Source organism: Cryptosporidium parvum, chromosome 4, assembly GCF_000165345.1.
Source record: "Cryptosporidium parvum Iowa II chromosome 4, whole genome shotgun sequence".
In the NCBI taxonomy this organism is placed as follows: Eukaryota; Apicomplexa; class Conoidasida; order Eucoccidiorida; family Cryptosporidiidae; genus Cryptosporidium; species Cryptosporidium parvum.
Genome location: NC_006983.1, coordinates 60,270 through 86,935, shown reverse-complemented (window position 1 = coordinate 86,935; position 26,666 = coordinate 60,270). Strand labels below are relative to the sequence as shown.

General features: G+C 28.1%; 13 protein-coding genes across 13 annotated transcripts; 7 read left to right on the top strand and 6 right to left on the bottom strand.

The window, feature by feature from the left end:
* Positions 1 to 172: 172 nt before the first annotated feature.
* cgd4_350 (hypothetical protein with 7 transmembrane domains) lies at positions 173 to 1,018 on the bottom strand (the record flags this gene model as incomplete). The annotated part of the gene is made up of 1 exon (XM_625642.1): positions 173 to 1,018. The coding sequence occupies one exon, from the start codon at positions 1,016 to 1,018 to the stop codon at positions 173 to 175; it is 846 nt and encodes a 281-aa protein (XP_625642.1).
* A 402-nt stretch (positions 1,019 to 1,420) lies between these two features.
* cgd4_340 (protein with possible conserved beta tubulin folding factor domain) lies at positions 1,421 to 3,244 on the top strand (the record flags this gene model as incomplete). The annotated part of the gene is made up of 1 exon (XM_625641.1): positions 1,421 to 3,244. One exon carries the CDS (start codon positions 1,421 to 1,423, stop codon positions 3,242 to 3,244), a length of 1,824 nt encoding a protein of 607 aa, XP_625641.1.
* Positions 3,245 to 3,418: 174 nt separating this feature from the next.
* On the top strand, positions 3,419 to 3,877 carry cgd4_330 (hypothetical protein; the record flags this gene model as incomplete). The annotated part of the gene is made up of 1 exon (XM_625640.1): positions 3,419 to 3,877. The coding sequence occupies one exon, from the start codon at positions 3,419 to 3,421 to the stop codon at positions 3,875 to 3,877; it is 459 nt and encodes a 152-aa protein (XP_625640.1).
* Positions 3,878 to 4,448: 571 nt separating this feature from the next.
* cgd4_320 (Rab11, putative) lies at positions 4,449 to 5,237 on the top strand (the record flags this gene model as incomplete). Its single annotated transcript, XM_001388012.1, has 3 exons — positions 4,449 to 4,488; positions 4,561 to 4,609; positions 4,664 to 5,237. The coding sequence occupies 3 exons, from the start codon at positions 4,449 to 4,451 to the stop codon at positions 5,235 to 5,237; spliced, it is 663 nt and encodes a 220-aa protein (XP_001388049.1).
* Positions 5,238 to 5,699: 462 nt separating this feature from the next.
* On the top strand, positions 5,700 to 6,728 carry cgd4_310 (CCAAT-binding factor chain HAP5 like histone; the record flags this gene model as incomplete). The annotated part of the gene is made up of 1 exon (XM_625639.1): positions 5,700 to 6,728. One exon carries the CDS (start codon positions 5,700 to 5,702, stop codon positions 6,726 to 6,728), a length of 1,029 nt encoding a protein of 342 aa, XP_625639.1.
* A 728-nt stretch (positions 6,729 to 7,456) lies between these two features.
* On the top strand, positions 7,457 to 8,485 carry cgd4_300 (lipase/esterase, putative; the record flags this gene model as incomplete). The annotated part of the gene is made up of 1 exon (XM_625638.1): positions 7,457 to 8,485. One exon carries the CDS (start codon positions 7,457 to 7,459, stop codon positions 8,483 to 8,485), a length of 1,029 nt encoding a protein of 342 aa, XP_625638.1.
* Positions 8,486 to 8,738: 253 nt separating this feature from the next.
* cgd4_290 (putative protein phosphatase 2A regulatory B subunit) lies at positions 8,739 to 10,814 on the bottom strand (the record flags this gene model as incomplete). Its single annotated transcript, XM_625637.1, has 1 exon — positions 8,739 to 10,814. A coding segment is annotated over one exon (2,076 nt), but the record flags the coding sequence as incomplete, so codon positions are not given.
* Positions 10,815 to 11,225: 411 nt separating this feature from the next.
* cgd4_280 (hypothetical protein with transmembrane domain near C-terminus) lies at positions 11,226 to 13,013 on the bottom strand (the record flags this gene model as incomplete). The annotated part of the gene is made up of 1 exon (XM_625636.1): positions 11,226 to 13,013. One exon carries the CDS (start codon positions 13,011 to 13,013, stop codon positions 11,226 to 11,228), a length of 1,788 nt encoding a protein of 595 aa, XP_625636.1.
* A 173-nt stretch (positions 13,014 to 13,186) lies between these two features.
* cgd4_270 (30 kDa splicing factor, SPF 30, tudor domain containing protein) lies at positions 13,187 to 14,044 on the top strand (the record flags this gene model as incomplete). The annotated part of the gene is made up of 1 exon (XM_625635.1): positions 13,187 to 14,044. One exon carries the CDS (start codon positions 13,187 to 13,189, stop codon positions 14,042 to 14,044), a length of 858 nt encoding a protein of 285 aa, XP_625635.1.
* Positions 14,045 to 14,520: 476 nt separating this feature from the next.
* cgd4_260 (WD repeat protein) lies at positions 14,521 to 18,600 on the bottom strand (the record flags this gene model as incomplete). The annotated part of the gene is made up of 1 exon (XM_625634.1): positions 14,521 to 18,600. One exon carries the CDS (start codon positions 18,598 to 18,600, stop codon positions 14,521 to 14,523), a length of 4,080 nt encoding a protein of 1,359 aa, XP_625634.1.
* An 858-nt stretch (positions 18,601 to 19,458) lies between these two features.
* Positions 19,459 to 20,274, bottom strand: cgd4_250 (proteasome subunit alpha type 4, NTN hydrolase fold; the record flags this gene model as incomplete). Its single annotated transcript, XM_625633.1, has 1 exon — positions 19,459 to 20,274. A coding segment is annotated over one exon (816 nt), but the record flags the coding sequence as incomplete, so codon positions are not given.
* Positions 20,275 to 22,135: 1,861 nt separating this feature from the next.
* Positions 22,136 to 23,437, bottom strand: cgd4_240 (hypothetical protein; the record flags this gene model as incomplete). The annotated part of the gene is made up of 1 exon (XM_001388011.1): positions 22,136 to 23,437. One exon carries the CDS (start codon positions 23,435 to 23,437, stop codon positions 22,136 to 22,138), a length of 1,302 nt encoding a protein of 433 aa, XP_001388048.1.
* Positions 23,438 to 25,150: 1,713 nt separating this feature from the next.
* Positions 25,151 to 26,464, top strand: cgd4_230 (hypothetical protein containing a signal peptide; the record flags this gene model as incomplete). Its single annotated transcript, XM_625632.1, has 1 exon — positions 25,151 to 26,464. The coding sequence occupies one exon, from the start codon at positions 25,151 to 25,153 to the stop codon at positions 26,462 to 26,464; it is 1,314 nt and encodes a 437-aa protein (XP_625632.1).
* Between the last annotated feature and the right edge of the window lie 202 nt (positions 26,465 to 26,666).

Sequence of the window (26,666 nt, the reverse complement as noted above, 5' to 3'; positions counted from 1 at the left end):
ACGAAAAAAAAATCCATTTGTAATATATGTATTTTATAAATAAGGGAAATAGCCAATATAAAACAATTCAATTTTATGTTATAATCATGAATATACCAATCTTAGTTAATTCTGAAAAAAATCAATAAAAATAATAACAATGTGATAATAAAAAAGTTACATAAATACTTGTTCAAATTTCTCGTTCAATATTACTGTAGTGATCAAAGTAGTCAATACAATTGTATTCTTTATCGGGGTTGCTCTTAGCAGTGCTTATATTTTCTTTAGAATATGGAATTTCTTCGGAATGGAATAGAGATCTCCAATGCTTTCTAAGCCAGAGAAGATACCAATAACAATGTGCAAAAATAGTAAGTGATGTAGGTATCCAAAGTTGGGTAGCTTCTCTATTACTAGCACGAAGGAATAACAATGAATAGCCTATTATATGATACGAAATTCTGAAAATGAAGAACGTTATAAAGAACATCTTTTGGGAGAATTTCCTGTTGTTATGTGGAAAAATTACGTAAATAGATATAAAATAAGTTGGAATTTCCTCAGGTAGAGCAACAAGCAATATATTATAAGACTTCCAACGCATAATATATAAGGTTAAGATGATATAAGCAGTATGGTGAATCCAACCATTTAAAATGAACATTTGCTTTCTGAAATACAAGACTCCAAAAATAAGGTCAAATAAAAGTGAAGATAAGAATAAATTTAACATGAATTTATAATATCCATAGGAATCATATTGAAGCCATTTTAACATATCCATTTCAAATTGGAAATATTTAAACCAGAGATCAATTACAACAGGCCAACATATGAAAGATATAATGGCAGATGATATATACTGGAAAACACATCTCATTTTATTTTGATCTGTATTATGTTTGTTTACTAAATAGTACCAGAGTAGTACAATGAAGGTACTTGATAAGGTGAAACTAACACCATGAACTTTCCAGAATTCCTGTGTAAATGGGAATGCCAAAGCTATTAGAATTCTAGTTAGTGAAGACTCCATTTTATAAGAGTAATATAATTAATTAAACTTTCAGATTTTTTCTACGTTTGAAAAATGAAATTCAAAAAAGAAATGAATTAAAAGTTTCCAAATTTATTCATAAGTTTTTTATACTTGAATTTTGTTTCTAATTTATTTCTTGTTCGTTTATTAGCAAATATGAATATTCCTTTAGGTGCGATCTGAAATTATTCAAACATATTAACCGGGTGTTGGCGGGCTTATTTTAGTTAAAGGAGGGTCAATAGTAACTATGAACGCTAAAAAAAAATATTAACTTTAGGAATAATAATTTATTAGCAGCTAAGCGGAAAAAAGATTCCAAATAAATTATTTGCAGGAGATCCTGCAAATTAGAGCTAGAATACATTAAGTGTGATAGGGTGGGAAAGCCTTGCATCGATGAACTTTATATTACTCCCGAATTTCGAGATAGTGTCTCAATTATATGTGGGGTTGGAGTTTACTGAAGCAAAAATTTGGGATGAAGAAATATTATTTCTTTATATATCTTTACTGAGGGAGTTTATTGGATTGTCAAAGTTTCTAAGTTACTTTCAATGGAGAGACTTCATTTTTGGCCAAGAACATATACTTGGCAATAAATGCCTTTTTAGATTAGATAGTTCAAATGCACTATTAAAAAAAGCAAGTAATTTAAGTATTGCTTTTTGGACATTGAAAAAAAAATTATTGGGACAATCTGAAATAGAAAAATTATATCTTTTTACTTCGGATAGTCTGAATTTTTACTGGATGAATCTATCAAGTACAGTGCTTTTGAGAGGATTTGAGCATTCTATGAGAGTAATTGATAAAATAAATAGAGAAAAAAGAGACCCAATTTATAAGTGGATTGATGGGGAAAGCTACCCTGAGATTTACGAAAAGCATCAAGGAGGAAAATTTAAAGAATACAGAATGGCTGAAAATTTAAGTATATGCTTTGAAATGGTATCTCTGTTCATTTTAACTCAATTTATTTTTTCAAATCAATCTACGAGTAACACTGAACTGTCTTCAAGCCTATATTCCAAGGAGAGCTATATAACAATTGCAAAGTTTTTCCAGAGGAACTCAGCCACATTGATAAGGATTCTATCATTATTGGCAAACGAAAAAAGCAACTCTGATTATAACTCAATGAATGTACCAGTTCCATTTGAGATGTTTTTTGACAAAGTATTTATTTATAGCAATGATATGGAACAAGATGAAGATGAAAATAAGAATTTTGACTTAAATACAAAAAAATTGGAGAAATATTTTAGTTCCAAAGATGAAAATGGTCAGGATGAGAAGAAAATGAAAGGAAATAGCATAGCACTTTCAGAATTCACAATAAATGCATTCAATTACCATGTTGTTACGGATAATTCAGGAGAAATCCAATTATGTATTTTACTTAATTCTGGTTCAACAATAATCAATCACAATGTTTTAGATGATTACTATTTGGTGAACAATACTCATGGAAATGGTGCTTCTGAAAGAATTTCATACTATCTTTCAAACAAAATAATCCATTCAATTTATTTTGACCAGAGTGAGTTAGCGAATTCCATAAACGATGTAAAAGGTGATATTTTTGAAATTATTTCAGAGAGAGAGGAGATAGTAAATTCTGAAGAAGCACGAAATATAATAATTTCAAACTCAAGTAATCTAAACTTATATTTTACAAGGCCAGTTGAATACTTATTCATCCGAGACTGTAATCAATGTAATATTTACTGCTTAGATTTAATTTCAAACATCCACATCGAAAATTGCCAGGAAATATTTATACATGTTGATTGTATGTTTGCAACTTTAGTTAATTGTGAAAAAGTTAGTATTTTTCTTCACTCTCAGTTTTCGCCTCTACTTAGGAACTCAAATGATATTTCAATTGGACCATACAACATACACTGTATAAATAGAAAGACATCCTATATATTATCTTACGAAAATAATTTGTTAACAGAAAGCTGGAGATTCCCAATAAGTTTTTCATCCAGCTTTAATATGGTTAAACCAGAAAAGCTTTATATGGTAGAATTATTTGATACGAAACATGAAATTATTACAATGAATAGTGGTGAATTACCAAAATTCCCACTTCCTTCCGATTATTATGAGAATTTCACTAACAGACTACAGTTCCTAGAACTTGTTCGAAATCTCGAGCCCTCATCTCAAGAAGAAATCGTTAAACAGTTTGTTTCTTGGATATGCAATAATTAACATTAAAATCCATCGCCACAACATTTTGGCGCCCATTTTTTAGAAGAATTATTTTCAAAGGACAAGTCATTTATTATGCTTAATTATTATTGTTAAAGTTAATTATTTAGAAAAAGTGATTTGAATGGTTTATATTAACTAACTTATGAGATAGGCTTCTTAATTCAGAAGAATATGCAGGAACACGAAGAAAAGGAGATACAATTTCCAACCCATTTAGTTGAGCTTGCATTGCAAGAACAAGAAGTAAAGGATCAAATTTGGGTATTAATTTCAGGAGGTGATAAGAATAAGACTATTTCCTTTAGTGAATTGGAGAAACTTAGTGAGGCTTTAGGACTCAATTTGTGTGAAGAAGAAATAAATTCGATGTTGTTTTGGGGAAAATACGGTAATAACAAGGATTTTAAAAAAATTCAAAACTCTTGGCTTGAAATCCAAACAGGCTCTTCTAATTTACAAGGCAGTGAACATGACTCCAAAGTAGAGTCAGATTCAGAGGCTTCAAATGATTTAGAATCTCTCAGAAATATTGAGATAAATTACACAGACTTTTGTGAAATATTTGCAAGGAATGAAAGAAGTTGCAAACGTAGAATAGCAAAGAAAATTGATTTGAGGAATGTGAAATAGTTCAACTTTATTATTTCTTTTAATATTTTCCGATTGATTACTAATAGTATTACATATAGTATGCCAATTATCGACAAATTTATAAATTGTATTATATATTGCTACATACTTCCTTAACTTCGCTTTCTATCTTCTCCTCGATTACTTTTTCTTAAGTTATAAATGTTTCTAATTCTGCATGCTATAAATTAGACATAAGCTTTTTCGGCGCCCAAAGTAATTCCCCTCATAGCTTTGTAATATTTTTGTGAGGACAAAAGTCGAAAAAGGATTAAGTTGTGAATAAAAGTAAAGTGAAGAATTCTTTATTTGTAATTGCTTCTTATAGAATTTGTCACTATTTAGTCCAGTCGAGGTCTCGCTTGGATTGGTATTATATCATTCGAGACTCGGCAGGCTTGATAAAAGAAGAATTTATTAACTCAAGTTTCAATAAAGAGTTCAGATAATACTAGGGAATTAATAGAATTGCAAAAAAATTTGTTTAAATTGATATTCTGAAAGTTTCTATATTTGATATTGAAATTAGCAAGGCCGAAGGGCGATTTATTAAAAATTTTTATATATAAAAATGAGTTCAAAAGATGAGCATTATGATTATCTGTACAAAAGTAAGTTTTTATTATCAAGAATTTTATCTGGAAACTACTAATATCTTATTACTCTTTTTTTTTTTAAAAAAGTTGTTCTAATTGGCGATTCCGGAGTAGGGAAATCTAATTTACTTTCAAGGTGAGTTAATGAAATAGTGATTAAAAAATTTTAATATTTGTGTTATCTTAATAGATTTACCCGAGATGAATTCAATTTAGAGTCAAAATCCACAATTGGAGTGGAGTTCGCTACAAAAAGCATAATTACTGAAGGGAAAGTCATCAAGGCTCAGATATGGGATACGGCTGGGCAAGAAAGATATAGAGCAATTACATCTGCATACTATAGAGGAGCAGTAGGAGCACTACTAGTCTATGATATTTCAAAAAGATCATCTTTTGAGAATGTTGAAAGATGGCTCAAAGAACTGAGAGATCATGCTGATCCCAACATTGTTGTTTTACTTGTTGGTAATAAATCAGATCTTAGGAATCTTAGAACAGTAACTCAAGAAGAAGCATGTGCTTTTTCAGAAAGAGAAGGTATGGCATGCATGGAGGCTTCTGCCCTAAATTCGTCAAATGTTGACGAAGCATTTCACCGTATTCTATCTGAAATTTATACATTAAGAAGTGAAAGACAACTCACAGCAAATCAACATGATTTAAATAAAGCAACTCTTCCTTTAGGTACTCAAGGAGTACGTGTTGACCCAATCAGGATTGATCTTAACTCTAAAGGAAGTAAAAAAAGGTCCTGCTGCTAGGTTTTTTTTAGAACATTCTATAACTTTTGTTTTGCATTTTTCTTATTTTAATATTTTAAAAATTCCCGCCATGGGGCTTTTTTGACTATTTAACTGCTTGCTTTAATATTTAAGAATTTCAATGGAAAAAGAAATTTCATTGGCGCTAAAACTGATCATTATTAAATTTATGTCGGCCTAGGTGAAAAAGTGAGCTATAAGATCTTTGTAGTGGAAAAGTTGGATAATTTCTATTTCTTTGAGTAAATATTTATAGAAATTGATTTCTGAAAATATAATTTAGTATTTTGCAAAAAATTTATATCTAATTCTGATTTTGGAAAGATAAAATTTTAAAAGTTGCTAAGTTGCAAATAAATTAACTAACATATCAATTCGAACAAGTGCAAAGTAATATTATTATATCTGTGAAAGTTTCAAAACTCGAATTCATTGATTTATGTATATGCAACACTATTTTTTATGAGCTTTCCAAATAATCAAGGAATAATGGACTACTTAATACAAAATAATAAGGAAATAGCTGACTATAATGTTGATAGCATGCTAACTACTCAAAGTGAACCTCAGTATAATGGAATGGAAACAATAAGCCAGGTAGATTTGAGTGATAATTATATAAACGATTCATATAAATCTGGTAGTGATACTGCAATTTCAGAATTTGTTGGCTCACATCAACTTAATCAAACATCACTTTCTTCATTTACCTTAAATTCTGCATCATATATGGCTCCATCATCTAGATCTACATCATCAAGTTCTAATTCCGTTATTTCATCATCCTCTTTAGTGAGTAACTCAAGTATATATTCAAGAGAAGACATTAATATTATTTCAAAAGAATATATTTCACATGAAAATCAATCAAATATACCCGTTTTTAGTAAAGATGAATTGAAAACTTTGAGCCGATGTCTTCCTCATACAAAAATCAAGAAAATAATCAAGTGCTCTGGAGCCGTAAATCATATGATTGGAAGTGAAGTTCCTGCACTATTGGCAATTGCTTGCGAACTTTTTGTTAGAGATTTGACAAGCTTTTCTTGGAATTTTACTAGAAGAGCTAAGAGAAGAACAGTTCAAGTTCAAGATATTAAATCTGTTTCCAGTAAGGATTTTAGACTAAAAAGATTATTATATGCTAGCAAGAGCCAATTAAAAAATATATCATATGAAAATGAATCATTGGGGCAAAATAAAAAACCAATATTAAATTACTACAGCGGAGGAATATATCCTCAGAGTATGCAAATTCCTACTTCAACTACTCAATCAACACAAATATATCCAAAACATTTCAATAGATCACAAAATAATCAGCAAAATATAATAAATAAGCAATCAATAAACAGACACATCAATAATTATAATATAGATCAAGAATTTCAAAAATCTTATAATCTTTCTCCTAATCAACATACCCAATACAATATTAATCAATTTAATAGCAATAATATCAATTATTATAACGGTTATTATCATCATTGAACCATTAACCGAAGAAAATGTTTATCGCTATAATTTAACTATTTTAAACGATTCATAATTTCTCTAATATTTGTACAAAAATTACTTTAAATTTGTATAAGTTTATTTTTAATACTAATTTTTTTTAATAATTTTCGACCACTTGACACGTAATACCGGTTAGATTGTATACATGCAAAAGACTTCCCCACATGACACGTGTCAATTAAAAACTGTAATATTTTTTTTGTGTACTGAAATGAAAGATAAATAGAAAACATTTTTTTTATAAATTTTTTAGTAATATTTTGTTGATTTTAATAGTTTAGGAAAATGAGTCAAATGAATATAACAAGAATTTTAAAAAGAAAATATACTGTAATTATAGTATTATTAATAGGGTAAGTCATTGAATTGGTGTAACTAAACAAGTAATGAAGAGATATTTATAATAATTTTTTAGAATAATAATATATAATTTATTCAATGAAGATAATCTAACATTAACAGAGAATATTGTTGGAAGAGCGATTTATATATATACATTATTTAGAAATGTAGTTTCACTCGATAATTATGAAGAAATAGAAAAGTTTAGAAAAGGTGATTGTTCTATTTACAAAAATTTGATCTTTGGTTTTTCAAGTAAAAATGATTTGGGTATTATTGTTGAACACAATATTGGTCATGGTGAAAATAAAGAATGGAACGTTTTAGATGAATATGAATCTTTAGAGATTGAAAATATTATGGGAAATAGGCACTGGATTGAATTTGATGAATTTGGCGAACTAACTGATGGTATTTCAATGGATATGGATAGACAAATAAATAAGGATGATCTTGTTGTCAACTTTATAGTTAGTAAAGAATTATTAGAGAGGAATTATAAATTAAAACAAAATCTTACTAGACCAATAAAATGCTCTACAAAAAAATTCTGTTCAGACTTATATTTTAATGAGTCAAAAGTCAAGATTATTTATGAAAATGATAATATTTCTACTCATAATATAGATAGCAAAACAGAATCTCCAGGAATTGTAATATTTGTTCATGGTGGAGGATTTGTATTTGGCGATTTTGATACATATGAAAGAACATTACAAAGGCATGCAATTGAATTAGGAAAATTAAATAAACCAAGTGTTATTGCTTATATTGAATATAGAAAGTCACCAAAATGGAGGTATCCAATACCATTGGAAGATGTTATTGCATCTATTTCATGGATACATTGTAATGCAGAAAAATTTGGATTAGATCCAAATAAGCTTGTTATTTTAGGAGATTCAGCTGGAGGTAATTTAGCAACATCTTCAATTGCATCCTGTTTGAGTATTAAAGATCAAAATAAGAGACGTAACAATAGTTTAACAAAAAAATATCATAATTATTGTAAATGGGTTGATCATGTTAAATTCTTGGGATTAATATATCCTGCACTATGCCAAAAGTGTATCACAAATTCTAAATTAAAAAACTTTAGATTTGGATTTTTAAATTTGAATTCATTATTATGGTTTGAAAAACAATATCAATCTAAGTATATAGAAAACTATTTTGATTGGAGATCACAACCTTTATTAGCTCCTGCAAATATTCTCAGGAAATTCCCAAAAACAAGTATTGTGTTAATGAAAAGTGATATACTTTATGATGAGGGAAGGTTAATGTATGAAATTTTATTAAAATTAAAAGTAAATGTCAAATTGAAAATATTTACTGGTGAGTTTATTAATTTTCTTAATCAACAAAAAATAACTCATTTTATATAATTTAATAATTTCTTTAGGTTTCCATGGTATTTATGGAAGTAACTGGTTATCTGGTGGAAGTAATGCATTGGAATTTATTAATAGTGAAATCTCAGAGATAATGAATTAAAATAATTGGATTTTTTTTCTTCCAGTTTACAAAAAAAAACTGATTTTAGTTTTAAAATTACTCAAAAAGCGAATATTCTATACATATTCAAAATTAGTAAAATAATTTCACTAGTAGCTATTTTTAAAGTAATAATTTCTTAGTTTAATCCATACTTTCTGCAAGCTCAATAATATACTTCCAGTATTCTTCTCTTTCTTTTTTTTGAATTTCAATATTAGCACTATCGTCATTATATTGCTCAATAATTTGTGAAAATAATTCAGGATCAGTATCTGATAAAACTTTATTAACAACAAAAGATAACCCATGTACAGTGGGATTCCAATGTAGTTTTTTTCCATTGCATGATAGTGCCTTAATCAATACAGGATATATTTCATATTTATATTCATTAATAAGATTAACAATTATATCATTGTTCCAAAGATATAAAACTCTTTCAGCAACATGAAAATGTGGACTTTGAATACAACTTGCAAGTCTTTCAAAAATTGGAATTAGAATTGGTTCAATGTAATTTGTAGGAGTAATTTCAAAAAGTTCTTCAAGTTCATTTAAAAATAAAATTTGTTTGGATGAGTTAGTAATTGGCCAATACTTTAGAACACCTTCAATAATTGGTACAGACAATTTTGTATCTTTTTCAATGTATTGTATTAAGCAATATATCAATTGTTGGTGGAAAGAAGAAATATATTTTGCTTTATGTAAGGGTATTAGTGCAGTTTCAAGAAATATTTTATGTTCTTCTTTAAGAGGAATTGTAAAGCCATTGACAATTGAGACAAAAATTTCAAGTAATTCAGCAATCCCATTATAAGGTTCGCCGTCAATAATAACTCTCAAAAAGATATGTTTCATAGCTTTTCTAATACAACTTCTTCTTGGCATAATTTTACCATAGATTCGATGTAGAATAGTTTTAAGATAATCCCTTTCTCTAGGATCAAAACTTTGAAATAAATCAATAAGTTTAAGTATGAAAGTATTATCAATATATTTTTTTGCAACTTTTGTACTGAATTGGGGACTAATAACAAATCTAAGAAAGAACTCATAAATAACAAGCAAATGTGGCCAACTAGGTTCTAAAAGTTGTTCGTCATCTTTTGAATCTGATAATGAATTACCAACAGAACCGTTTAATGATGAGCCATTATTATTAGAATTAGATGACTGAATGCTTGAATTACCAGAAGCATTGTTAGATTGTAAGAAAGAATTTCCTGTATTAAGATTAGCATGGCATTGATTAAATGGCCTAAATATATTACTTGTGATCATTAAGAGTACATCTGGGATAATTTCTTCTTGAAAAATATGGTCATTATTGTTAATATATTCAACAAGCTCTAATAAGGTTTCTCTTTTCTTCTCTTTAAGATTTGAATAAGTGTTGTTAGTAAAGTTGAATGTAATACAACATGCAATAAGTTTTTTCTTAATAAGTAATAGAATTTCATTAGGAGATTTCATATTTTGCAATAGAGCAAGTGCAGAGAATGGATCATCAGTAAGTGAAATTCCATGATTTGTTTCAACAATTCCAATTGGTAATAAAAGATTAGTATTGCTTAAAAAATTGGATTCTTCAGGAGAATGATAATTGTTTAGATCATTATTTTTGTTAGAGATTTCGTGATTAGACTCCTTTTTATCATTATAATCTTCATCAGAAGACCTATTTGTTCCATCTTCATAATCTAAAGAATAAGCTTGAAGGAAGGCAAATTTTTCATTTTTAATAAATTCTATTGGAGGAAAAGAAATGTTGATATCACCATTAATTGAATCTGACTTATTAATCTGAATACTTTGAAATGAATTATTGTATTTATCATTTAAAATTTCTTTTGGTTTTATATTGTTACTTAAATCAACATTTAGAAATGTATTTAAATTTGACGAAGAGTTATCATTGTTTGAAGGAGGATCAGTACCAGAAGATATTGTACTTTGAATTTCATTATTTTTGGATAAGCTTGGATCATCATTTACACTATTTGAATCACTGCTTGGCTTTGAGGAAGTATTACAAGAATTTGATGATTTACTGATATTTTTTGTATTTTTCGAATCTGACTTATTCTTTGTACCTTGAGAATTATTACAATTGTCAGTACTACAATCAGTGGAATTTTGAGTATTACTAGCTTCTGAGCTTGAAACTCTTCTACGTAATGATTGAAAAACCCTATAATGGTTGGTTAGAAAGATTCACAAATAAGCAATAATACACTAACACACAACTAATTATGGGTATTATTAGTGTTATTTATAATATATAAATAATGTGTAATGTATTTATTGGATAAGAAAGATATTTAATACTTACCTGTTCATTTGAGCAACATAATATTCCAATATTAATAATTAGAAATTAAGAAACATTATAGATATTAATGAATTTAATCAATTAAGTTAATTAATCTTAAATGCTCAATTTATTTCACTACTTTATGATTTATTAATGTATTTAGTAAATTTTTCTGGTTAAGATTAATTCAAAAAAAAGTTTGTGTAAAAATAGGATTTACGCGCCAAAATTAACAAATAAAAAAAATGCAGGTTGAAAGCTTTAAACCCCGGAAAAAATATAAATTAAAATATATCCTATTGCCCTAGTTATTAATCTTTTTCAATATGGAAGGTTCTTGAAACATTGGAGGGATCATAGACAAATTTCATTCGTCTATTATAGATATATACAATAAATGGTGCGATTGAGTAAATAATTAGATGCCATAATAAATCTTGAAAATCATCTTCATTAGCTTGAATATTGTTTGAAGAACTTATTGATGAGAAAATTTCTATATTATTTGGGTTATCATTAATAATTTCATTCCAATCTTGCTTGAACTCAGAAAGGAAAAGTTCCTTTATATTATTTTTGGAAACTAATTCATTAATGAAATTATGAATTTGTTTGTTTTTTTGTTTTTCATTTGACTTAATAGGCTTAAACTCAGAACTTGGGATTGGGAGAAGTTGAAAATAAGGGAGAATCATACTGTTTATAGTATTTTCTAGTTTACTAAAAACAAAATCTTGGAATTTACAAATTATTCTTGAATTAATAATTAAGTTAAAGTTTGTGATAAATAAAAGTGCGTTAAAATTATTATTAAAAATATGTTTTCTTGAATTAAATTGAAATTTTTTGATTGAAATATCTTGTAATTCTTCAAAGTCATTTTTAATATCATTACTTTCGAATTCAAATTGAATTTTAAAGTAAGAACGGTCAAGGTTTGTTATATATAATGACTCAGGTCCATCATAAGTTACGAAAAGCCAATCATTGCTTTGTATTTCAGCTGGGTGATTATTTAGTTTATAAATTAGTTTTATTATATCAAAATGGTAATTTTTGTTAATTTCACTCGTTAAAATGTATGGAAGAAGGTGATTAATGTAAATGTATCCAGGATTCAGCTCAAAACACGAGTGTAAAATATTATCCCTTATAATTTCTACCTTATTAGTATTAATAATAAATAAATCATCAATTATTATAATATTATCACTTAAATGTAATTTTGACCATTCAATAATTCTTTGATTTTTAATTTCCAAATTTGAATTAGAATATCTCAAAATACCTTTAATTTTTTCAATTTCTAAAAAACCATTATTTTTAAAATAATTTATTAAAAATAATATTTCTTCTTTAATAAAAATGTCGGGAATATACATTTTATTTTCGTAAATAAAGCCTTTAATCCAGTTCTTTTCTATAAGATTTTTTGTTGATTGTATTATTATTGAGATATCTTGAATTTTTATATCTATAATTTCATCAAAATATAGTGGCTTTTTAGCTACTAATAATGCACCTTTAATCATATATTCAATAATTTTATAATATGTATTAGAAATTATCAATGGATTATTATTAGTTTCAAAAACTATATTACCTTTAATCTCAGACTCTCCATTATTCACTCTTTTCTTAATTTCTTCTTTAATAAATTCAATAGAAAGATCCGTTTTTTCTGAAATTTTCATTAAACCCACTATATGCAAATCTTGTAACTCTTGATTTAAATCATAAAAAATATCATCAACATATTTTCTTGTCATTATATCACTCTTGTAAAAAATGTAGTTATTATCTTTTTCCATATCTTTTACTAGCTTTAATATTACTTCTATTGAAATTTTCATTGTTTTTGAAATATCATGTATTGAAATTCTTCCCTTAGACTCCAATAAATTTTGGATATTATTGAGCAAATATTTATGTGTGTAAAAAGTTTCCCCATCTAAGCTAGTAATTAAATTTAGACCTTTCTTCTTTATTAGCTTATATAAAATTTCAATACATGTTCTCTCATTTATTTTGTTCTTATTTATCTCACGTTTTTGTACTCTTTCTAGCTCCTTAAATAAGTCATTGAGCTCTACATCCATTTTCACTTCCTAAATTAATTAAAACAAAAAAAAATTTGTTAAAGTCGATTTCAAACTTGGTTTCTAATATTGTATATCAACCAAAAGATATATTTGAATCTTTAATATTTGCGATAATTTTTCATTATTTTTATTAAAATTTTCCCACTACATATAATTAATCATGTGGCGGGATGACACGTGTCAATAGTAAATTAATGGAGATTTTTCAAGAAACATATGAGGAATTGTTAAAAAGATTTGAAGATAATCAGGAACAACTAAGAAAGATAGATGAACAACTTCTAAAACTAACGACTGATGACCCAAATTATGATATTCTTAAAGAAGTTAGAGATGATTTAATACAAGTTATACAACTAGTGGAGGAACTTATTGATAATAAAAGGAAAAACAGTGATGAAAATCCTGAAGATGTAAATATTGGAAAAATTGTTGAAGTTTTTTATAAAGGAAACAAAAGATTTGGGAGAATTAAATCAAAAGACCCAAAATCAGCTTCTAACACTATAAATGATTATTATTTAATTTCGATATTTGGTCAAATTCCAGAAACAATTAGTTTGCAATTTCAGGATTTAAAGCTTTTACCACAATTTAAGGGATTATCTGTAGGAGAAAAGGTTCAAGTTTTATTTGAAGAAGATGGTAATTGGTACAATTCTGTAATTGTTGGTTTAACTAAAAATGGATATAATATTAAATACTTGGATTATAATCAAGAAGAAAATGTTACATATGATAGGGTCAGAATGATTAGTAAAAGTTCTAGAAACAATTTAAATCACGATAAAACTATCGATTCGTTGGATTCCACATCAATTATTACCACTCCTGCTGGATATAAAATACCTGAAAATCTTTTAATTAAGTCTTACGACACAGAAAAGACTAAACTTGAAAAGAAGAAAAAAATTTCGGTTATTAAAAAACAACAAAAAAATGAAATATTTGAAACTCAAGCAAAACAGAAACAACAATCTTGGAAGAATCATATCAGTAAATTTCAAAAGAATAGTAAAATCATTTAAATTACTACATTTTTTTTTTTCTATAGAATAAACTTCGTTTCTTTTTTTATGCCTATTATTTTTTTTCCCCTTATACCACTGTTCCACTCAATTCTAGTGAGAATTAAACGATTAAAACTACATAATGATTAAATGAATTTTAAAATTAATATAAACTAATCATATGTTCTCCATTTTCAATCTTCATATTCAGTTCACAAAATCGGAAACGTTCACCAACTTTAGACAAGCTGATCAAAAGTATTACTAAATTCCTTTGAATAAAAATAAATATAAATATAAATTGTAAAAGAAAGAAAGCAAAAACAAGACAAATTTCAACTTAATATCGTAATTTTCTAGTGGAACAGTACTTTAAATGACCTTGATTACTAGTAAAGTTACTAAAGCGTATTGCAGTCTTATTATATCCATATATAGATAAATAATGTTTCAATACTGATAAACTTGTAATTAAATATAATAAGATTACGTAATTATTTGGGAATAATTCTCTTAAAAGCCATCAGCCAGTTTTTATTATTCTCCCACTCTGTTGAACTCAAATCAATATGGATTTTATTTGCAGTCAAGTAATCCCCTGTTTGCAAGGCTTGGCAAAGATTAACAACTTTGGATGAAACAGTTTCTGAAATATTTCCAACTCTTAGATTTTCAAAAAGCTCATCAAATCTTTTCTGAGCATCCATCTTCTTTCTTGGGTCATTTGCAAAAATGCTATTCAAATTAGAATTCACCACATTTGTTACCATATCCAATAGTTGACCAGATAAAGGTTTTCCCACTATCTGGGAATTATTCTTTTTAGATGCTTCCTGAATCTGTTTATTTGCGTTTGCTGTTGTTGATGTTGTTGAATTCAATTGTTGTGTTGCTGTTGGTAGTGGCCATGGTACTGGCATTCCTGGTATTGGTGGTGTAGCTCCACTATGAGGGGCAGTAGTAATTGATGATCTGTTTGATGGAGGAGCGACTTGACTGATTCCTTGATTCAAGACTCCTTGCATTCCTCCTCCAATAATACTGCTATTATTTGAATTTGGCATTGGAGGAGGAGCCACAGGAGGAACTGAAGATGGGATTTGAGAAGGTGCTGGAATAGATGTAGGTATAGGAGCAGGAGGGACATTGTTAGTACCAAAATTGTTCTTGTTTAAGCTGTTCATAAAAGAATTAGGAGGATTTACTGGTGGAGGCTGAGCCGACTGAGGTAAGAATTGTTTTACACCTTGGTTTGTGGAAGACAATCCTGATCCAACTCCAAGTGCGACATTGTTCTGAGAATATGCTACATTTGGAGAACTTGGACGAGTTAGAGCAGCCATATTTTGTGAAGGAGGCGGAGGTAGCTGATTTGACATCATCCCATTACCAGTTGATGGTAAGGATGAAGATGGCCTCATCATTTGAGGAATAGAGGAAGTAGTAGAGGGTGGAGGAGGAGGAGGAGGGAGTCCCGAGCTAGATGGAATTCCTGGCCTAAATGCCTGACATTGAGTTTGAATACCGCCTGGCATTCCATTATTTATTGTAGAATGGATGGATGAGGGAGGAGGAGGGGGAGGAGAAGGATGCATCTGGTTCGAGTGGATTGAAGAAGGTCCTGAAGGTGGCACCCCATGAGATGAAAGAGGAGGAGGTTGCATCATTTGTCCCACCATACCCATACCGGTATTGTTGTTACCATTATTCATCATTGGATAGGAATTCATGCCAATATTCAAATTTGATTGGAACGAGTTGTTAACTCCAAACATACCATGTTGCTGTTGGTTTGGATGTTGTTGATGCTGGTAAATATTTGCATTAGCATTCACAAATGGAGCAACATCGATAATGGTGAAAGGGAAATTTGGTTTGTTAAATCCCAAAGAACTCATGAGCTCTGGAGCTGCATTGTATATCCTATCTCTTAAAGTTGATGAGTTAATGGAGTAGTCATTAGAAGCTAAGGAGGAAAGGAATTTCATTGCTGCTACAATCCTTCCAGAATTAGCAAGGATTTCAGCATATTGGACAACCTGTTTTGTAATATTCTCGTCGTTACCATTAAATCTTGTTGCTGCCTGAAGAATTGCTACTTTTTCGACAAAGTCTTGAAGTCCAATGATTTGTGAGCTTTGGCAAGATGCCATGTTACCCCAAATTTCAATAGAATTTCTAAAGTTTCGAGCACACAGATAGCAAATTAATGCAGATCGAACATCAAACTTTTCTTCCTGCAATCTCTTAGCTAACAATTCAGAGAGGTTCTCCATTGTATACTTTGACTGGTAAGAATAATCTCCAAGTCTTATTCCATTAGGTTGGGTATAGATTGAAATAATTGCTAAAGTTTCATTCCAACGGTCCAAGTTACTGCTCTTAACAAAATCTTCAAGATCATCCATAATCACATGACCTAAAACCTTTTGGGTATATTGACATTCGTGTTTTTTCAAATATTGTTTTTGTACATAGTCAAGGTAAATACCTCCGAATTTTACCGCCAAAAGTAAAGCTTCAGCGAAAAATCCTCTTTGCACACAAACATCAATTGCAGAATCAATATTTCCTGTTACAAGTAGTTCATTAATAACATCCTCCTCTTGTTTTGTCCATTCATTTTGTCTTAAGTTGTGCAGCTTACCAACACTTAGATTAGAATGAGAAAGCTCAGTACCTTGTTGTATATAAACTCCGTGATTACACTTCATACTACTTCCAGGGAAGCCACTTGAATTAAACAAATCATGGCTTGTTTGGTTTTCTTGACCCTGAGGAATACTGGCGAATGGATTTTCAATCATTTCATTGTCAGCGCCTTCGCAACAAAATCTTGTTCCACTAGAGTAATCTTGTCCAGATGTATAAGGCTCGTCATCTTTTTGATTAAATTCAGTTTCTTTATCTTTATTATTATTGGGAGATTCACTCTCTCCTAATTGTTGGAAGAATTTTTCTGGGTCCAAAGATTGATTGGATACCATCTGTCCCGATAAAGTTTGAAAACCAGAAATATTATTACCATTCATATTAGTTGGACTATTTTGATAGCTCATTCCAGTAAATGAAGTAGAGGCAGGATCTTGGATTAAGCTGATATTGTTTTGTTGATTAATAGCAGAAAGTTCTTTTTGAAGTTCTTCTTGCTGTGATATTACTCCACACTTTCTCCCTAAAAACTGGTTTGCTGTTGTACTTGCATTATTGAAATCGAATCCCAAAAGTGAAGCAATATATAGACGTCTTTCAACAGAATCTTCAGAAAACATATTTTCAACCAGACTCCAAGCAAGCTTTTCATTGGAACTTTCTGATTCCTGACATTTTTTCTGACAATAGCCAATGAAGTCTCCTTGGTTGAGTAACTGATCAAACATATCAGCATGAGCAGTTATTTCAGGATTTGTAGGTACTCTATATAAGTTAAATTGGGGTACTCCACCAGTAGATTTACTCGAAAATGAAACTAATTTACCAGAAAATGTGAAATTCACTCCGCATGGTTTATGATACCAAGATGGAATATAAGTTGTTGTACTGGAATGTGATGATAAAGAATAGATACTAACCTTGTCATTGTGAGATGCTGTAGCGAATATTCCAGGAATATTTGGAGACCATTGGTTTTGAACACTCCATTGCTGAGAATGAATTTCTGTAAATATTTCTGGCTGCTGGTTATTTAATAATGTCCAACATATTGTTTTTCCATCCTTTCCAGAAGAAAGCAATAAATTAGGATCAATTGGAGAAAACTCTATAGACATTACTCCTTTTTGATGAGCAGAGACAGCTTCTTTAAATGGATATGAAACATTTCTTAAATCCCATAACTGGAGCGAGGGATTTCTATCATCATCATATCCCACAACTATTTGTGTTGGTTGATTTGGAACCCATGCTAAAGTCGAAGGTCTAGATCTTTGAGCAGGATCTCTAAATGAAATAGCACTTTTTTTCATCTTTAAATCCCAGATTGCTGTAGTACCATTGCTTGAAGAAGATGACATAATATGAGGGACTTTTGGATTCCATTTCAAAGCAGTCACATCAGAATCTCCATGCTTATTTTCCTTTCCTGGCTCATAATAGTTCAAATTTCCAGTTATACCATCACTCAAATCTAAAACATAAACTTTTCCATCATTTCCTCCAGATGCAAGTAACTGATGGTCAGTTTTATTGAATTCCAAACAACTTACCGCAGAAGGATAAATGTTTGTTTCACATATTCTTTCAAGCATGATTTCTCCATCTTTTCTATTTGAATCATAAGTCGATAATATTGGCTTAAATAAACTCATGTTACCATCTTCCATTCCAGTACAAATAAGACCCAAAGCATTCTCTTCTGGATTAAAACTTCCCCAAGCTATTGATGTGCACCTTGAGTTCAAAGAAGATGTTCCTATATTTTGAATATCTTTACCATTATTGGTAATATCAATTAATCCCACACTTAAACAGGGATTTAGCCCACAACCTCCTAAAGCTAACAAACTCAGCTTATTCTTAGTTGATATTGGACACCAACTAATTTTTGCCGATGACGCTATTTCTTTAAGTAACATTGAAATAAATTTCAATTATTATTATTATTATTATTATTTCTTTTTAAAGTGCAATTTCTATACCCTTCACTTGGATTACTTTGTATAACTCCTTCCAAACCTACTTCGACCTATGGCCTGCTTTATTATTAATCCTGAATTATTCAGATTTGCAATCTTTTTACCAGCAAATCTTATCTCTCCTCTCGCTTAATTTGATTATTTTTTCTTATATTTATACCTACCGTAATACATAAAATCAAAGAACCCACTATTACTTTTTGGCGCCATAAATTCCTGATATTCATGTTTAGTCTTTATTTATGGCTCCACATTATATTGTTTAATTCGATTTAACTGAATTAATTTACCAAATGTATTAAATATTAAATGACAGGATAAAAACAATATGATTTAGCTGTTTGTTACCGTGAATTTTAGGATGAATAGTAAACAATGACTAAATGATTACAAAGTTGATTAAATAAAGTATTTTAATATTTAACTTTTAATGATATTTATATTTAGAGCTGATATATAGGATAAGAATTCTCGATATCAACTGGACCTTTTTTTGAAAGAAAATTGATTACGTGTGTATCTTATACTTTGAATTATTAACTTAATATTAACTAGACTATACTTGACAAAGTTTTAGAATTAATACGTACATCAAACAAACAGAATAGAAAACAACTAATAAAGATAAAACTACCAATTTGAATTGAAAACTAATATATTTACTCCTATCTAATGTTAATAATAAAGATATTTGAAACATCTATGGAAAATTCTCTAATACAATGTCAGAAGACATTAGGAAATTGTATTATGAATAATAATTTGAGTAATAACAAATATCTATAAATATATATTCACTTAACTCTGGTTATTAGTTTCAGAGTTATTCTTAGCATTATTTTCAGAAGCAATTTCTTTTTGGACTTTTTCCAACAATTCCCCAATTTCTTTTTCAGACAAAATTTTCTGGCTGCACTTATTAGATTCATTATTGTGAGTCAAAATAGAAAACTCAAATTTATCTGCTGTAGGAGAAGTTGTATCCATAGTCTTGGTTAAAACTTTTGCAACTAAGTGAAGACCTTGTTCTAATGTTAAGTCCTCGTTCCATTCTTGTTTCAATAAAGATGTAGCAGTTTGGTTATTTTGACCAATCGCAGTAGCCTTCCATCCCGAGAAATTACCAGATGGATCAGACTGATATAACTGGTATCCATAATTCTTATCATATCCAGCAAATAAAAATGATACACCAAATGGTCTCAATCCACCAAATTGTGTATAACTTTGTTTTCTATCGCATATTTGAGTAACTAATTGTTCTACTGGCTGTTCCTCGCCATATGTATATTGATATCTTTGAGAGTCTATACGTGCTTGGGCAATCAAAATATTTGCATCAGCTGTCAAACCAGCTACAGCAGCTATAATATGACGATCTATTGTATAAATTTTCTCCAGTGACTTTCCTTGATCAAGTAATTTTGATACTATTGCCTTATCTGCTCCCAGAATTACTCCTTCTTTACAAAGTATCCCAACTGTTGGAGCTGCATTATTAATTGCTTCCAATGCATATTCTACTTGATATAATCGACCTTCAGGAGAAAATGTTGTTGTTCTAGAATCGTATCTTCGTGACATTTCTACTAATAAGTCTCTACCAAAATTGAATTATCTCCTCGGTTACTACTGTTTTCTTTGTCCTACAATTAATTGATAATATAGCTATTCTGCTATTTATATTACAAATATATAAATAATCAATTTATATATTTATCTGAATTCAAAAACACTTGATCAGCTAAATTTCTCCCCTCCTAAATATTTTATTTCCTGAACAATTCTTTAATTCTTTTTAAATTGCCTTAATATCAAATAATATAATTTGGCTAATTTTATTATTTAATAAATTTTATATATTAAAAAGATACCCAACTTCCCCCTTAAATATGTGCAAATTGGCGCCCACTATGGGCGGGTTACCCAGATGACACTCTATGATGAACATTTCTAAAAGAATTCAAAGTGAAAAAAAAAGATGAGGGGAAAAGGAAAGGTGTAAGATGACGTAAATTAAAAACCTCAGCTATTTATAAAGTTAATTATAGATTTTAAATTAATTATATTTTTTAATTATAATTCTAATTCGAATTTATTGGGAATTTCAGACCACCCAAAACGTCGCTCTAAATTTTAGATATTAATTATAAATAATTGAAAATACTTATTTGTTCATTTGATTTATGTTTTCCATAGATTTGTCTACTTTTCCTGTTTGAGGATTTGTTCCCTGTGGTCTTCTGAAACATAAAACCCAAGGTTCCTTTTTCCAATCCAAAAAGTGTACCCATCCTCTGCTCATTTGTAGTCCTGAAGATTTTTAGAAAAATTTTTTAAATTATTCAAATGGTTAAATAAGTAAATAACTTACCTAATACATGTCGCCATTCTTCCTCTGAAATCAATGGTCCATTCCCTCTTGTTGCTCTAAAACATTTGTAATTTTCATTAAAATATATTAAATGATAAAAATTACTTACCTGTATTGTTGAAGTTTCTTATATAATGGCCTTGTTAACTTCACAAATCTGAGATCATTTTAATTAATCACTGTTTTCAATAATTAAATGATATTGCTATATTTACCTGTACTCATGCGTATCCATATTAAATTTCTCAGAATATTCTACTTCTTCAGCATAAGGACTTCTCATCTTAATTTTTCTTTTTAAATAATCAACCTAATTTAATTTTAATTAGTAATTTCTCAATGAGAATTCCTGGCAATCCCAAAAATATTGTATTGAGAATATTTCAAGCTCAAACTTGAACAATAATATATTTTATATTAATTAAAAATAATTTTATTTAATTCTGATTATCCACTATCAAGTTTACTTACAGCATGCTATTCCTTTTATTAATAATTTTGACACCTAACTTACATGTTCTGCCCCACATCAGGCGGGAATTTTGTGTACATTATATTTATTCTAATTTAATAAAATCACCTTCAATTAATTTTGAATCAAAAAATTGTATGTATATATAGTGTAGTTTTCAATGAATTATTTAATTTTTAATATACAGCGTTTTTTTTAAAAACTTTGTAGCCCTTTTCTAGATCTATTTAAAGTGAATTCGTTTAATTAGAAACGAAGCGAATAAATATTACAGATATTTTTCTAAAATTAATTTCCAATATAAATTTTAAACAATCTATAAAATAATTAGTTAATTATAACTCTATTTTGTACAACTTATCTACCATTATTTCTTTAAGGATATCAATTAAGAGTGAATTACGCACTGTATAAATTAAATTCAAGATGAATTCTTAAGTAAATTTACTTGTCAAACTTTAAATGACATTACGAGTGATAATCTAAATCCTCTTATTTTCATTAGTTTTTTCAATACTAAGACTCTTATATTTAATTCATCTTAGAATTAATAAAACCTCAACAGTTTTAATGTAAACAATTAATTAAGATTTGCCTTGTTAAAAAAAAAAATGGTAAAATTTATTAATTTAGTGTTTATAATTCGGAGAAAAATTTTTTGGTAGTATTCTGTTTAAAACATTCCCAGGAATGATTGACAATTCATATGGTGAGAAATTAAATAATTGTGGTATGTTCTGATTAACTCCATGTGGAAAATTACTATTGTTCTTTACTTCTGATTCATAAGAATTCCTTAAATGATCAAAAAATGGATGAGCCATTGCCTCATATGGATTTATTCTCAAATCTGGCTCATATCTTAATATTTGCTCTAATAAATCAATTGCTAATGAAGGAGTTCCTTCAGGAAGTATCTTTCTCCAGTCCTTTGCTTTCAAGGTTGGAAATCTAACTTCTGTATAATGTGGGTTCATCCTAATCATTTGTTCCTTTGTTGGAGTTCCCATAATCTGAATAATTCTCACTAGCTGATCAATAGATGTTTCACCAGAAAATAATGGTTTTCCCAGAATTAGTTCACCAAAAACACATCCAATACTCCATAAATCAATGCTTGGAGTATACTCAGTTGCTCCTAACATTAATTCAGGAGCCCTATAAAAACGACTACATATATATGCAACGCTTGGTTCACTTGGAATCAATTTTTTAGCTGATCCAAAGTCACATAATTTTAATGTGTTATCTTTAGAATTAACTAATAAATTCTGAGGTTTGATATCTCTATGGCATATCCCTAATGAATGAATAAATCCAACTGCTCTAAATAGTTGATAGATATAAATGCTAATCAAATTCATTGGTATAGATCTTCCAGAACGTATGAATGACTTTAATACTTTGTGCAATGTATCTGGAACGTACTCCATAATGACATTTAAATACTTATTTTGAGATGGATTTACAATTACACTTTTGTGATGATTATTTACTCCATTATTTTTTCCTCCTAATTTATTATGATCATCAGGAGGTTGAGGAGGTTTTGGCTCTTCATCTCCTGTTGTATAAAAATAATCCACTAATTTAATAATATTTACATGATCCAAAACCTTCATTATATCTAATTCTCTATTTTTATATCTTGGATCTTGTAAAACTTTTTTCAAAGCAAATCTTTTTCCTGATTCTATATCGAATACCTCACAAACAATTCCAAATGATCCAGTTCCCAAAGTTTTTCCTAGTGAATATTTTTTTGATGATGTTTCCAAATTTGTTGAAGATGTTGCAGTTGTTGATAATCCAGAACTCAAAGTAACATTGTGATTTAAATTAGTCAAATTAGTTTTTTCTTCTATCATTTCGTTGCATCCTCTCTCTAATAGTTGTTGCTTTCTTGATAATTGTACATTAACATTGCTCATTTTCACACAATTATTTTAAATTAATTCAAATCTTTTCAAAACTTATACTTGATTTTGTAATTTATGGAATTTTATCCTTAATAGTTACATAAATATCTTGCTTTTTATAAAACAATTATTATTCTCTAGTATATATATATTTTTTGTAATATATCCCTTACCTTATCCCTTGAATTCTTGTAACTTTTCCTGTTTTTATTTCTTCAAAACAATAAGCTTTTTCAAATTAATTAACTTAAATTATTCTCTTTAATTATAGAAATTACTGATATTTTCATATATATTCTTACAGATATATATTAACTTATAATATTTTTTATAAGAGTTTTCGTGTATACATGTGTAATATATGTCTTTTTATTATTAGAGCAATTTTCTTTAACTATGCCTTTTATTAAACATAATATAAATTAGTTCCAGAATAAAATCCAGAAGAATTAGTACAATATTTTTTTTTTAATTATTAAATGAATTTGCTTTGAATTCTTTTGTATATTACAGTAATATTTCCAATTTAAAAAAAAAATAATAATAATTGTAATTAATGTGGACTCCTTCCACAATCTATTATTATTTTTTTTAATACTTACTTATTCAATAGACTTAATGTTAAAAAAAGAAAAAAATACAAAAAAAACGTTAATTTGTATATTATACGTCCGACTTTAAAGATTTAATTTTTTTTTACGTAACGCGATTTTCAAAAATTTTCAAAAATTTATATGCATTACACACACACCCCTCTTAATACTTTGACTGTTAAATGCACTTCTTGTAGACAAGACGCCGAGTCTATCTGCAGAAAATATTCCACGGATCAATAAATTTGATGTTTTGAAATATTAATAAAAATGGCTAAGGCATTTTAACTTTCTTATTTAATTAAGGTAATATTTTTTATAAATATCGAATGATTTATTTGCTAGACTAAATAAACTTTAGTAAAAAATTCGACGCTTTTTGTTTATAGTTATAGAATTGATATCATTTTTATTGTCAATACTTTTTTAACTTTTGACTTGATAATAGATTATTCTTATTTAAAATAGACTAAGTTGGCTCCTTCAACTATCTATTCTACATTTTTTTCCCAAATTTGCAAATACTCACATAAACTGTGATTTGTAAATAATTCAAGCAAAATCCTAAATTTTTTGTTAAACGAAAAAAAAATTAATTGTCTATAATTATATTTATTTCGGTAAAAAAAAATTTTGAACAAATATTTAGTGAAAGCAAATTAATTGAAGAAATGATGAATTTCCTTTATATTTAACTTTTTTAAATTAAAATTAAAGATTTTTTTGATTAGAAAACTATTAGATAATTTTAATTAGTAATAAAATTTAATATTAAATATATATATATATATATATATATGTATATATTGCATATTTATATATATCATTCAAATATTTCTACAATTATTAAATTGGGCGCACAAAAATTGAAATAACAAAAAATTACGTGGGGAAAAAAAAAATTTAATAAAAGAAATTAAAAGATTTATTATATGAGAAAATTCTACATAAATTAAGAGAACATTAACCGAAGAAAGAGTAATATATATCTTTCTTTGCAACTTATTGCAATATAACGAATACATTAAACTTATTTATCATAGTATTTGTTTAACAGTAAATAGGATCTAAAAATAAGCGATTGGCATCAATATAATCGAAGTAATAAAACTAGATATCAAAAGATTTGAATATGAATTTAAATTATCTGGAAGTTTATTTTTTCCAGGCTGTTTTTATTTTTGTAATTTTCTTTGGTTTAGCATTGAGCGAGAACATTGATGAATACAAAGAAATTGAAAATTACAACAATACATCAGACGATGTGATTGGAAACAATAGAGGTCAAATTATTATGGAAGAGGTTGAAAATATGATTAAAAGATTACAGGTAGATACAAATTTGACCTTTGATTCTGAAAAGCTCGATAATAAAACTGAAATTACTCGTGAAATCACAGAAGAAGATATTAAGAAGGTTGTCGAGAAGGAAAAGATGGAGAAGAATAAAATCTTAACAGAAATGTTTGAAACTCTTTTAGATCATGAATTTGATTCTAATTTAACTCGAAATAACAAATTTGAAAGTTTGACTCCATTAAAGAAAGGTGAGGAAATCTCAAACGTAATTATAGATGAAAATTTCTTATCAAAGTTAAACGACCTTGATTGGCAAATTACAATGGAAAAGATGCACAATACAATTTGGTACTACTGGGATAATGAAATACATAAAGAGTATGTTCAAAGGATTCCTTCAGCTCTACGTCAGTTACGACAAATTTCACAAAAGATGGGGGTTTCATCATTGTTTGATGAAGGAGAATTGGGAGATACAATTAATAAGCTGAATAATAAATCTAAAACTGCAGATAGAAAATATAAAAAGTTATTTAAAAAATTATTTGTTAATGATTTTAATCAAAATATTCCAGAAATTAAATATAAAAGATCTGAGGAAGCAATGATTAATATGGTTATTGAACTAAAGGGATATATTAGAATATTACTAAAGCTTATTGATATTAAGGCATCTCAGGTTGGATTATTATTATTAAATAAGGTTCAACGTAAAAGCTTCAAAAAATTATCCACCAATTTAAACTTATTTAGAAGTAATATTAAGAGTTGTCCGGTACATACTGCCTTTAGCTACAGATATCAAGATGAGAACTTTGATATTTTAATGCATCATGAAAAAGGGTTTGGTATATGGAATACTAGAGATCTATCAAATATTGATAGAAAAAAGAGTATTGAAATTTCCAGAGAAATCGATGAAATGATCAACTTTGTTCACAATGAATTTATAGCTCCTATTGCATTGCTTGGTTCAAGTATTGAAGATACTGCTCTAATTCACTCTTCTCTTGTCCGAAATCTTTGGAAGAATATTACGGTACAAAACAAGATACCTCTTTATGTTATTTTTGAATCCATTTCTAAAGCAACGTTCTTCTTTATTAAACAAATTAACAATAAAATATATATGGTAAATAATAGTTAATAAATCAATTACTTTTACTAATTTATTGTTTTATCGTTTTATTCATTTTTTTGCTCTTGAAAAATAAATTATAATTAATTACTTTAATAATGCTATACTATGTTTCTTTCAGTTACACTAAATTTTGAAAATTTTGGTTTAAAATATAATCAGGTTACTTAAATTATATATATATATATATATATAATAACTTACAGTGTCA